Source organism: Primulina tabacum, chromosome 16 (assembly GCF_025594145.1).
Source record: "Primulina tabacum isolate GXHZ01 chromosome 16, ASM2559414v2, whole genome shotgun sequence".
NCBI classification, from domain to species: Eukaryota; Viridiplantae; Streptophyta; class Magnoliopsida; order Lamiales; family Gesneriaceae; genus Primulina; species Primulina tabacum.
Window position 1 is genome coordinate 3,804,577 of NC_134565.1, and position 14,033 is coordinate 3,818,609.

General features: G+C 36.3%; 1 protein-coding gene across 3 annotated transcripts in view; it reads left to right on the plus strand.

Moving 5' to 3' along the window:
* LOC142530109 (uncharacterized) overlaps positions 1-14,033 on the plus strand; it is a 259,829-nt gene that overhangs the window by 192,540 nt on the left and 53,256 nt on the right. For all 3 annotated transcript variants that reach the window (XM_075635887.1, XM_075635888.1, XM_075635886.1), the window contains 2 exons: positions 3,011-3,144; positions 3,604-3,862. In XM_075635887.1, the coding sequence (XP_075492002.1) occupies positions 3,011-3,144; positions 3,604-3,862 (393 nt within the window). The remainder of the gene's footprint in view (positions 1-3,010; positions 3,145-3,603; positions 3,863-14,033) is intronic.

The following is a 14,033-nucleotide window of genomic DNA, read 5'->3' on the forward strand; positions in this document are numbered from 1 at the left end:
TAGAATAAGCTCTGCCATTTTTGCCTTCTCCGGTTGATGTCAGGTGTAAAAGATAGATTGTTTTTTTCGCTGCTGTAACACAATTTAGTTTCAAATTGGAATATGCTAAATGAAAGTTAATTTCTATCACTCTATGCCTTCTGGAATGAATTTTGATGTTGGATTTCTGCTTATAGAGCTCATGGTTCACCGAATGCCTCAATAACGGACGAAATGGGAATGGCCATTGTTCCATAGTTTCATTCTTGTCGGAAACTTAGGATGAAATTAAGTGGAAAGAAGAAAGAAACATATGAAATAATAAGGAGATGAAAAATAATTAAATGTAAGAAAAAGATTAAAAATGATTAATAGAAAAGAGTTTGAAAAGGTAAAGGATTTATATCCTAGAAAGATAGAGATGATAATTTGTCTTATCAGAAATGGTATTAAATACGATAAACTTGATTGTTGATTTTTCGATAACTTTAATAGTTTATAAGATGAAATAACTTATAGGTTGGTTCCTCTTCATTCTGTCCTCAAGCTGACCAAAAGTACTCTTCCTCCAAGCTATGATAGGGCTCATTCATTCAATTTGAAAGATGGTGCTTTTTAGTTGATTTTTATATTATCGTAGTTGACCCTGCTGCTAAATTTCAGATGACTAGAGAACTCTTTTTTGACTTAATTAATGAAAGCTCATATGCCATCTCCTAAGCACATGGAAACATAATTTTTACATGTAAATTTTCTAAAAATCATGTTTTGCCTCCCTAGTTCTTTTGATTTGTCCCCATCTTACTGGCTCACCCTCCCTTTGCTTGAAATCCTTGGTCCACTCCTGCCTATACAGTATACCCTTTGACAAAGTGCTGATTTTGCAGAGTTATAGATTCTATCAACTTTGTTGCTAAGAATTTGGCAATCTCGAAGCATGTCAAGTACGAAAATAAGTAGATCGAACAAATCTGCATGCACATTGACAAAAATTAATTGTCTATATTTTTGGGGAGCTAATTGTAAATGTCAACTTTGAATTTTAATGAATAATATTCAATCTAATGTGGATTTTTTTTTTCAAACCAGGATAAAACAGATTTGAACAATAAAGCAACAATAACTGTAACATTGTTTCCTAGACTCAATCAAGGTTCACAAAATCCTAGGTGTTCTCGTAATCTTATTTACTTAAATCCTAGTGCAATCCAATTTGTATTTACCAGAAAACCAAGCAGCTTTAATATGCAACTATCCAGTTATATGTGTCCGAATTCAGAGAAAATTATGACTAACCCCGTTTTTCAGTAAGACTTAAGATAAAGCCAAATTTTCCAGTCCTTCCTTGTCTGATCCCTTCTGTCACTTTTTCAAATTTTCTAACCCTAAATACATTTTAACAATTATAAAACAACAATAATTGTAACAGTATTTCCTTAACTCAATCAAGGTTCACAAAATTTAAATGTTCTTGCAATCTTATGACAAATTCTAATGCATCAAATCTGTAATTAGGAGCCAAGCATTAAATGAAATTGTCCAGTTATATGTGTACAAATTCATTGAAAGCCATAGCTAACCATGGTTGCAATTCTAACTAAATAACCAGGGCTTCCAAATTTTCCAGTCCCTTTATTCAGATCCCTCAGTCAGTTTATGTATCTCTTCCCAGAATTAGACATTTTTGCTGCCCTTTGATTTTCAGAAAACACAAAAAATCAGTTCTTGTTTTCCACTACTCTGCAACTCTATTTATCTGTGTGCTAAAAGCAACAATGGAAAGAGGCAATTTTGTATGTATTTCCGTTATTTTCTGTGTGCACATCCTCATTGTCTGGCCACTATTTAAATCTATAAATAACTACATTCAACCTTTTATGGATATAATTGAATGTATGTGAACTTATTCTGGGAATCTAGGTTTTTGGTTGGGTCAATTCATTTGCTGATTTTTATGTGTATTATATATATATGCCTATCTTTTCTGTGTAAGGTTCCTTCATATCATTACATAGGGTTTTTCTCATTTGAGTTTTGAGCAAGCTTTTATTATTCTTTTGGTCTCTTTCGCTCAAGTGTCATTTTGAATAACTATACAAGTTGATTTAATCTTTTTTTGTATTGTTTTTGTTTGAAACACTCACGGGGTTTATTCTTAATTATTGTTTTTTTTTGTGGTTCTCCCCAATTATTATGTGTTACTCACTGATATAAGGATACATTTGAATAGTTGATGATCTGAAGCATTGACTAGTAGTCATAAACCTCTTCCTTTCTTTTTGGCTTTCGAAGGTGCAAAAGTAGGTGACTATAGTTTTGGGCTTCCAGGAACAAAACTTGGTTAAAAAAGTGTGTTCACAAATCTGGATTTTCATGTATTCTGGTATTAGTGATGAATGTTCCCTGTCCTTTTCTTGATTGATTTGATTTGATAAAATGTTGATGAAAGTTTCTGTTTTGCTTAGATTTAGCAATTGATGAGAATTAGATCTGGTTAGAATTTTCGCGCCAGTTCTGTTTGCATATTTCAAAAGTTGGGTAACTTTTTTGTAATCTGACGTGGTCTGGCTTGGAGCTTAAATATTTCGCTAATTTAGTTTTCCGTTGGTTGGTTTATTGTTGTTGCCTTATTATATATATGCTGTTGTGATGTTTCCGTACGATTCATTGAATGTCATTTGCTGGAGATGAACTTACACGATGAATTAAACCACAATTTTCAAAGACAAAAGGAAATGAAATCCCATATAGCTAGGGTGCATCGAATTTGTCGTTATGTTACTTTTTGAAACATAAGTCTTTCTTTCATGTCTTTCGTCGCATATCTTAGGTCATGGTTTTTTGTCCCCATATTTTTGTGATTACTCCTTTTATCTATTTCCCTTTTCTAGAAGCTGGCTATCAAGCTTTTGTCGCATTTGTGATCATATTTTTAGGGATCTTAAGATTGACATTGTTCTGTTGACATTTTTCATGTTTTTCATGCAATGATTTCCATGAGTTCCCTTGATCTCTTTACCAACTTATGCAGCCAGGGACTCCTACAAAGGCCGGCAGTTTTCCAGTTGATCCTACTATGAATCACCCATATTATCTGACACCTGGAACCAGCACCGAGATCAATCTCAATCACTCAGGCGCCTCTGCAAACATGACTGATTCATGGTACTGCCATGCTTAAAAATATCCCATTTATTAATTATTACTGCATATCACTAACAAATGATGAAATCCGTTTGATGATATGAAACTTTTGACAAATTTTTCCCTTCTCCATAAGATATTTTCTCTGATGAATATAATGTCTAAACCTTAAACTCTAAATGCCTAACGAAAATGTATTCCTAGTGTGGTTTGTCTTTGTGTTACTTCTAGAAACATAGTATTTTTTCCATTGCTTTTTCAACAGGCAAAAAATCATCATCGAATGGCTGATTCCATCTGTTGATCTTCATAACCAATTTGAGTTTTCATTATCATTAATCTACATCGCGGGACTGTTTTTCTCTTGAATTATTTTACATTTATTCAATTGTAGAAGTTGGCAATCTAGTTTATTGGTAATTCAAACCATATTTTTTGCAAAGATAAGATTGGCATTGCTGACCTCTTCCTCTGTTTTAGTGCAAGGGATGCTATGACCTCTTGTGAACCCCCAGGCCAATCTCAATCACCAACGACTCCAGCGGCTGCTGATTTACATAATGTCTTGACCCCTCATACTCGGTATCAAACACATGCTGGCATCATCTTATGCCTTCCTGCTCAACAGAAAAGATCCAAAACTAGCAAATCTCAGCCAATTCATAAAAAACAGCAGCCTAAAAATCTTGCTTCATCGAGTCAGATGACAGACAATCGCTCCCGCTCCCTGAAACCTGAGGTAAGATCTGCTACATTTTGGATGTCATGCCCTACATGCAGGATCCTGTAATCCCATGTGAAAATTATGTTTCTAACAGAGTTCCTTTATAGAGTAACATTCCCGTGAGGCCCAAGGAGTTGACTCAGGATGAGACTCGCTGTATGCTGATAGATAAGGCCCGGACAGAAGTCATTCGATATCTCCGTGATTAGTTTTTGGCTTCTAGAACTTTGAACATCATGTTGTTTACAGACTTTTTCCGCACCTGATTCTTCTTCTAATTTTTATGCTCACCAAATGCGTGTTATCTTCTAATACTCTTTATGATCTAATCGATACTTCTGTTCTTGAAATGACCTATGCCCAGAATCAGCTTCTATGGTTAAATCGATTTCATTTGCACCCTATCAATATTTAAGCAAATGGAAAAAAAATTGTATTGTTGAATTTTTTTATGGGAAGATGGGATACCTTTTTTTTCTCTCATGAAATCGTTTAGATTATACAATTACAATGTACAAAAGAACTAAGATTTTTAATTAACTTTTTAAATCACGAATAATTGTAAATGTCATATGATATCTATTTCACAATGATAAACAAAGTGTCCTGCTCTGATAAAAAAGTGAGATTCAATATTTTGCAAAGTTATTTAGTTTGTTGATATGAGGAAAAGTAGAGTGTTCCGAATTCAGCACTTGAACTTGTAGAAACTCTCATATATTATGAGTAGGTCTCAGAAACGGTCTCACAGAATAATTATAAATATTATATGATATCTATTTCACAAGGATAAACAACGTGCTGTGCTATGATAAAAAAGAGAGATTCAATATTTTGCTAAGTTATTTAGTTTGTGGATATGAGGAAAAGTAGAGTTTTCCGAATTTTTTAGCACTCAGAACATGTAGAAACTCTCATATATTATGTGTAGGTCTCAGAAACGGTCTCACATATTTATTTTTTAGGACTGATACATATGTAAATTAAAAAGCAATATTTTTAGCATGTAATATTATATTTTTTCATGAATTAGATCGAGTTGAAGATCTGTCTCATAAAATCGATCTGTGAGATGATCTCACGATAAATTTTGTGTATATTTATACTTCATAAAATTAGTTTTCTGTATCTTTATTAGTTATTTTTTGCTTACTTTAGTTGCAGTAACTTTATAACTGTGGGGACCCGGACGCTAATCATATTCTTAATCATCATTGGGACAATTTAATAAATTATAATAAAGAGGGTCTAATTTTTTTCTTTAAAATACAATATTAAATGCGGAACGTAATGTAATACATTCTAATATACATGTCAGTATGAAAGTACAAGTCTTGTACTATATACAATCATTCAACTAAAGTTTAACAACTAAATCTCAAATGTCCAAACCCTATCTCTAATCAAGGTCCATAGTCTCCACTCTAATCACGATCTCTCTTCATCTCCTCGACCCCGATCATGTCCCACCTGTTGCCATGCACACATACAAACACGACAACAGACGGATAACTCCGGTGAGAAATATATCCCAGTATAAATCAACGAAACATGCAATCATATAAACAATGTAAAAGCATGTAACCGATATCAATAACATGTATCAAAATCTGAAACATAACCAATATAAAATCGTCAATCAACTCATGACTTTATATCTCAGACTAGACTCATTCCTAGTCTAGGGATCCCGATTTCCAGACGTTTGCATTCCTATATCGAATATCAGTAATAGAAGAAACTCCAATTCTATCCACTTCGATATAACCAAACATCCGGTGTCTTGACCTATCCGTCACAGACTTTGGCACTATCGCCAACTCACTATCTTGTGACAATGTGCAATGTACCAGTGACGATTCCATCACTATCGGCACTTATGTCACAAGATCACTCATTTAATACTCGTCTAATACATGCTTTCTATAAATCATTAGAACAAGCATATTAATTCAAATCAATGTACATAATAACAATAAGTATGTGATTTAGGGAAACTCAAGTATATCCTACTCGAGTCATTCTCCCGGTACCACATTGACTTATACCTTTCGTTCGTAGTCTCGGTCTGAAGAATTGGAAATTCTGAATTCAAGACTGTCTCTTTCAATCTGAAATGACATATCGAGAATAGTAATATCAACATTCAATTCCCAATTCAATACTAAATCCGATCAATCTGAATCTAATTCAAAATTAACAGCATAACGGAACAATCCTGATATCTCCGTCAATACAATATCAACAGATATCAATTACAAATCATAACCAATATCCGATACAATCCAGAATCAGTCAATAATCCAAATCTGTTCAATTTCCAATTAATATAATCAAAAAATCATAACAATTCCATAATCAATCTGTTCTTCGATCTGACTTCGATTCTACGATGTCTAACATATCCAGAACACCATATAATGATCAAATAATAATTCCTCCAATATCATAATTTCAAATGATAACAGAACTCAATAAAACTTATATCCTTTTGAAGCTATTGACGAGAGGATCTCAGAACTGTGCTCGGATTGAAATTCTGATAACCGAATCTCACACAATCAAAATCTGAGCTATTAAGAACCTTGAGGAAATTTTCTATGGGATTCTCGATTTTCTTCCCTGGAAGTGCTGAAGGAGATGAAATTATATACATCCAAAACACATGGCAAAGACAAGTGTCCACTCAAATCCAATATTGCACTTTAGCCCCGGAATTCTTCCCTATTTGCAATTTGGTCCTCACAACTCTTTTTAATTCAATTTCAATCCTAATTAATTACAAAATCCGTGGAATCTAATTCATCATTCCAAAATTCGTAAATTAAATAATCTCGGATTAAAATGCTAAAATCTCGGGCCTTACAATTCTCCCCCTCTGAGACATGATTTCGTCCTCGAAATCGTAGGCAGTCAAATCATATCAGATAAGAAGATAACAGAAGCTAAAATAAAAGACTCACATCAGGGAAATAACTCTGGGAATTCCTGTCTCATATCTGATTCAGTCTCCCAAGTAGCTTCCTCAATGCCATGACGAGTCCACTGGACTTTCACAAGAGGAATAATCTTCGTTCTGAGTTGTTTTTCTTTACGATCAATAATTTGGATTGGTTTCTCGATGTAACTCAGAGATTCATCAAGTTCTGCCTCGTCTGGCTGAATAATATGAGAATCATCAGGAAGATACTTCCGCGGCATAGATACATGAAAGACATCATGTATTCCAGATAGAGAAGGCGGTAATGCGATTCGATAGGCACGATCTCCTATCTTCTTGAGAATCTCGTATGGCCTAATATATCGTGGAGACAGCTTCCCTTTCTGGCCAAATCTGACAACTCCTCTGAAAGGTGAAATATTTAAAAATACTCGGTCTCCTGCCTCAAATACCAACGGTCTACGTCGAACATTGGCATATTTGACTTGTCTGTCTTGAGCTGTCTTCATTCTCTTCTGAATCAGCTTTACTTTTTCTGTCATATCTCTAATCATATCAGGTCCAAACTCAGGTACCTCAGAGATATCATCCCAATACAGAGGGGATCTGCACTTCTTACCGTACAATGCTTCAAACGGAGCCATCTCAATACTCGTCTGATAGCTGTTGTTGTACGAAAACTCACAAAGTGGCAATGCATCTTGCCAACTAGTGCTAAAATCAAGCACTACAGCTCTCAGTATATCTTCCAATGTCTGGATAGTCCGCTCTGACTGTCCGTCGGTTTGTGGATGATATGCGGTGCTCAAATGTAACTTCGTACCTAGAGCCTGCTGCAAACTCTACCAAAAATGCGAAGTAAAGCGAGGATCACGGTCTGATACAATCGACTTCGGCACTCCGTGCAATCTGACCACTTCTCTGACATAGATTTCTGCCATTTGGTCATATATGTACGTCATCTGATACGGAATGAAGCATGCTGATTTGGTCAATCTGTCAATCACGACCCAAATCGCATCACAACCTCTGAAGGAACGTGGTAACTGCGTCACAAAGTCCATGGAAATGTGATCTCATTTCCATTCAGGAATCGATAAACTGTGCAGTAGACCTCCTGGTTTCTTCCTCTCGGCTTTCACCTGTTGACAATTCAGGCATTTGGATACAGATGTAGCAATATCAGCTTTCATCTGTTTCCACCAGTATTGTGTCTTCAAATCATTGTACATCTTTCTGCCACCAGGATGAATGCTAAAACGACTGCTGTGCGCTTCTACCAGTATCCGCTGTCTCAATTCTGAAACATTCGGCACAACAATACGATTGTTCATATATAGTACATCATCACGTACCTGATACTCTGATCGATGACCTAATTTGACCATCTCAATTGAGTTCTGTACATTCTGATCAATTTTCTGAGCCGTTTTAATTTTCAAAATCAGCTCTGGTTCGACTTGAATAGCATACAATCTCAGAGGCTGACAATCTGTTTCAAACGATAATCCAGACAAACAGCAATCTTCTATCAAATTTGAAACACCTATTGTCGATAAGGACAAAGAACATACCTTACGAATCAGTACATCAGCTGCTGCATTGGACTTTTCCGGATAGTACTTGATTTCACAATCGAAATCTTTCAGCAAATCAAGCCATCTTCTTTGTCTCATATTCAATTCATACTGTGAAAACAGATATTTCAAGCTTTTATGATCAGAATAGATCTCGAATTTCTCACCGTACAGGTAATGTCGCCGAATCTTCAATGCAAAGACAATGGCCGCCAATTCAAGATCGTGAATTGGATAGCGAGTCTCATGTGGCTTCAACTGTCTCGAAGCATAGGCAATGACATGCCCTCGCTGCATCAACACACAACCCAACCCTCTATGAGAAGCGTAACAATATAAAACAAAATCACCAGTACCTGACGGAATAGTCAACACCGGAGCACTGGTCAATCTCTTCTTTAACTCAACAAAACTGGACTCACACTCCTCAGACCAGACAAATGGAGCATTCTTCTGAGTCAACTGAGTAATAGGCTTGGCAATACTCGAGAAATCTTTAATAAATCGACGATAATATCCTGCCAAACCCATAAAGCTGCGTATCTCTGGTACCGAAGTCGGTCTCGGCCAACTGATCACAACCTCAACCTTGCTAGGATCAACAGAAATCCCGTCTCCAGATATAATATGACCCAGAAATACAACATGTCTCAGCCAGAATTCACATTTGGACAGTTTGGCATACAGTTTCTCAGCCCTCAAAATTTTTAACACATTTCTCAGATGCTCAGCATGCTCAATCATATTCTTCGAATAAATCAAAATGTCATCAATGAATATAATAACGAAATCATCAAGATATCTCTGGAATATACGGTTCATCAGACCCATAAACACAGCTGGAGCATTAGTCAACCCGAATGGCATGACAATAAATTCATAATGTCCATACTGGTTCTAAATGCGGTCTTCGAGATATCAGAATCCCTGACTCTCAGCTGATGATATCCAGATCTCAGATCGATCTTGGAATATACAGAAGAACCCTGCAACTGATCAAACAAATCATCAATGCGAGGCAATTGATATTTATTCTTTACCGTTTCTTTGTTCAGTTGCCGGTAGTCAATGCAGAGTCTCATTGAACCGTCTTTCTTTCGAACAAACAGTACTGGAGCACCCCAAGGAGACACACTCGGTCTGATATACCCCTTGGCCAATAAATCCTCCAACTGTTCTTTCAACTCAATCGGTGCCATTCTGTACGGAGCCCTCGAAATCGGAACTGTACCTGGCATTAATTCAATACTGAAGTCTATCTCTCGAATCGGAGGCAAACCAGGAATCTCATCTGGGAAGACATCCGCAAACTCACACACCACTGGCAAATCCGCCAATGATGGACTCGATTTCAGTAGATCAACTGAATAGACAAGGAATCACTCCGCTCCTTTCTGTAACAATCGAATCATAGACAATACGAATATCAAAGGAATTCTAGATCGAGAACCCTTACCGTAGAATTTCCACTCATTAGCCATATCCGGTCTCAATCTCCCAATCTTGTGGAAACAATCAACGGTAGCCCTGTACTTGGTCAGCATATCGATCTTGATAATACAGTCAAAATCAGACAACCCAAGCACAATACAGCCTAACTCAATCTCATGCCCATCATACTGTAGCATACAATGTTTAATAGATTTCACTGATATCAAACATGTCCCCAAAGGAGAAGAGACAGACACTACAGCAGATAATGACTCAATAGGCAAAGAATGCATCAATACAAATCGCTCATATATGAATGTATGTGAAGCACCGGTATCAATCAATACATAAGCAGAATAACCACATAAAGAACAGTTACCTGCAACAACATCATCTGGTGCTTCCTGGGCCTGCTCCTCTGTCAAGGCAAATACTCTGACCTGCTGTCTAGGAGGCTGGCTAACAGTCTGGCTTCCTCCTGGCCTCGGCTGTGACTGGGCTGGTGCTGGCTGGAAAGAGTGAACTGCAGATGGTCGTCTACCAACCTTGGGGACAAACTCTAGCAAAATTTCCATGCTGTCTACAAATACGGCAACTGCCAAACACTCCTCGACACTGCTCTATGACATGTATTCCTCCACAAGTGTTGCAATAAGGTCCAGTATAGCTCTGGCTCTGTCGAGAACTCCCAGAGCTAGAAGAACTGCTTCCTGACTTCTTGAACTGCTTCCCTCTAGCTTTCAAGAAATCCGCTTCCTGACTTCTGAACTGCTTCCCTCTAGCTTTCAAGAAATCCTTCTTTCCCCCACTGCTGCTGCCACTCTCAAACCGGGAAGGTGGTTGCTGTGGTCTTGGTGCTGGAGGTACAAACGAAGCTCCTCTCTGTCTCATCAGACCGGCTTCGGCTCCCTTAGCTCTGTTCAAAACATCGGTAAAATTATTCGGTCTCTCGGTATTCACCAGTGTAAATATTTCAGGATTCAGGCCATTAATGAACTGATCAGCAACAGCTTCGTCATTTTCGGCCACATGTGGACCAAAGCGCAGTAATGTAGAGAACTTGGCAACATACTCCTCAATGTTTAGCTGCCCATGTCTCAAGTTTGCAAATTCTGCTCCTTTGTCCTTCCTATACGACACTGGAAAGAATCTCTGATAAAATTCAGTTCTAAATACATTTCAGGTAATAGTCGTACATCGATGCTCCAATGCTCTCTTCCTCGTAATCCACCAATTCTTTGCCACATCATGTAACTGGTGCCCAATCAGTTTCACTCTCCGCTCATCAGTGTAATCCAAGGACTCAAAGAGCATCTCAATGTCGTCTAACCAACTCTCGCAATCAACTGAAGTCTCAGTACCCTCCAGAGTCGGTGGATGGAACGACTGAAATCTCTTCAGCAATGTTTCCATAGGTGTTGCTGTCACATCCATTGGAGGATTCGAAGTGCCACCCTGCTCTGGTATTCTTCGAGGAGGCATATCTGATTATCACAAGGGTTAGCAATCAAATCTGACAATATATATATCAGTTCCCTTCTGATCATTTTACCTCTGATCGAGAATTGGTTCTGATTCAATCTCAGTAATACACATTACCATATCAAAATCAGATAGTCAGGTAAACGTGTATTAAAACAGTAAATCATGCTAGCAATCAAAAGCAAGGAAGAAAAACTCAATCTACCCCGCTCACTAGCTTCTATCTTAATCTAAGGGATCTATCGCTCTGAAACCACCTGTTGTAGAAACTCTCATATATTATGGGTAGGTCTCAGAAACGGTCTTGCATATTTATTTTTCTAGGACTGATCCATATGTAAATTAAAAAGCAATATTTTTAGCATATAATATTATATTTTTTCATGAATTAGATCGAGTTGAAGATCTGTCTCATAAAATCGATCTGTGAGATGATTTCACGATAAGTTTTGTGTATATTTATACTTCATAAAATTAGTTTTCTGTATCTTTATTAGTTATTTTTTGCTTACTTTAGTTGCAGTAACTTTATAGCTGTGGGGACCCGGACGCTAATCATATTCTTAATCATTATTGGGACAATTTAATCAATTATAATAAAGAGGGTCTAATTTTTTTCTTTAAAATACAGTATTAAATGGGGAACGTAATGGAATACATTCTAATATACATGTCAGTATGAAAGTACAAATCTTGTACTATATACAATCATTCAACTAAAGTTTAACAAATAAATCTCAAGTGTCTAAACCCTATCTCTAATCAAGGTCCGTAGTCTCCACTCTAATCACGATCTCTCTTCATCTCCTCGACCCCGATCATGTCCCACCTGTTGCCATGCACACATACAAACACGACAACAGCCGGATAACTCCGGTGAGAAATATATCCCAGTATAAATCAACGAAACATGCAATCATATAAACAATGTAAAAGCATGTAACCGATATCAATAATATGTATCAAAATTTGAAACATAACCAATATAAAATCGTCAATCAACTCATGACTTCATATCTCAGACTAGACTCATTCCTAGTCTAGGGATCCCGATTTCCAGACGTTGGCATTCCTATATCGAATATCAGTAATAGAAGAAACTCCAATTCTATCCACTTCGATATAACCAAACATCCGGTGTCTTGACCTATCTGTCACAGACTTTGGCACTATCGCCAACTCACTATTTTGTGACAATGTGCAATGTGCCAGTGACGATTCCATCACTATCGGCACTTATGTCACAAGATCACTCGTCTAATACTCGTCTAATACATGCTTTCTATAAATCATTAGAACAAGCATATTAATTCAAATCAATGTACATAATAACAATAAGTATGTGATTTAGGGAAACTCAAGTATATCCTACTCGAGTCATTCTCTCAGTACCACATTGACTTATACCTTTCGTTCGTAGTCTCGGTCTGAAGAATTGGAAATTCTGAATTCAAGATTGTCTCTGTCAATCTGAAATGGCATATCGAGAATAGTAATATCAACATTCAATTCCCAATTCAATACTAAATCCGATCAATCTGAATCTAATTCAAAATTAACAGCATAACGGAACAATCCCGATATCCCCGTCAATACAATATAAACAGATATCAATTACAAATCATAACCAATATCCGATACAATCCAGAATCAGTCAATAATCCAAATCTGTTCAATTTCCAATTAATATAATCAGAAAATCATAACAATTCCATAATCAATCTGTTCTTCGATTTGACTTCGATTCTACGATGTCTAACATATCCAGAACACCATATAATGATCAAATAATAATTCCTCCAATATCATAATTTCAAATGATAACAAAACTCAGTAAAACTTATATCCTTTTGAAGCTATTGACGAGAAGATCTCAGAACTGTGCTCGGATTGAAATTCTGATAACCGGATCTCACACAATCAAAATTTAAGCTATTAAGAACCTTGAGGAAATTTTCCATGGGATTCTCGATTTTCTTCCCTGGAAGTGCTGAAGGAGATGAAATTATATACATCCAAAACACATGGCAGAGACAAGTGTCCACTCAAATCCAATATTGCACTTTAGCCCCTGAATTCTTCACTATTTGCAATTTGGTCCTCACAACTCTTTTTAATTCAATTTCAATCCTAATTAATTACAAATCCCGTGGAATCTAATTCATTATTTCAAAATTCGTAAATTAAATAATCTCGGATTAAAATGCTAAAATCTCGGGCCTTACAATAACAAACAATACTTTCTACTTTAAGCGAAAATTTATCACTGTCATTTTAATATTAACAATTTATATACTAGAATATGTCATTTGAATAGTTTTAATATTTTAAAATTGAGTGGATTTGGCATCTCTTCGATATATTGTTTCGAAAAAAAGAATACAATAATTGATGTTGGAACATTTAAAGTTTTGGCGACGAGTATTTTATTTGCAGAAAGATTCAATAGCAGTAAATTTCAGGAATCCGAAGAATTCAGTAAACTGATCATTAATTGAGACTCCAGACGATTTAAAAATGTCACATGAGATTCAAATTTTCTACTACATTTAAGAAAACAATCAAACCAGCGTACCTGAATTTTAAAAGATGTGCAGTACGCTAATTAAGGAAAATACTCTGAAGTCGTACAACTAGCATTTAATACAACATTCTTTTTCAGGACATCATTTAACGAATATACAACATTTATGGCTCATATACTATGACTTTATAGCCGTTCAAATCCCAACGTTTGAAATCAACTATAAAAGCT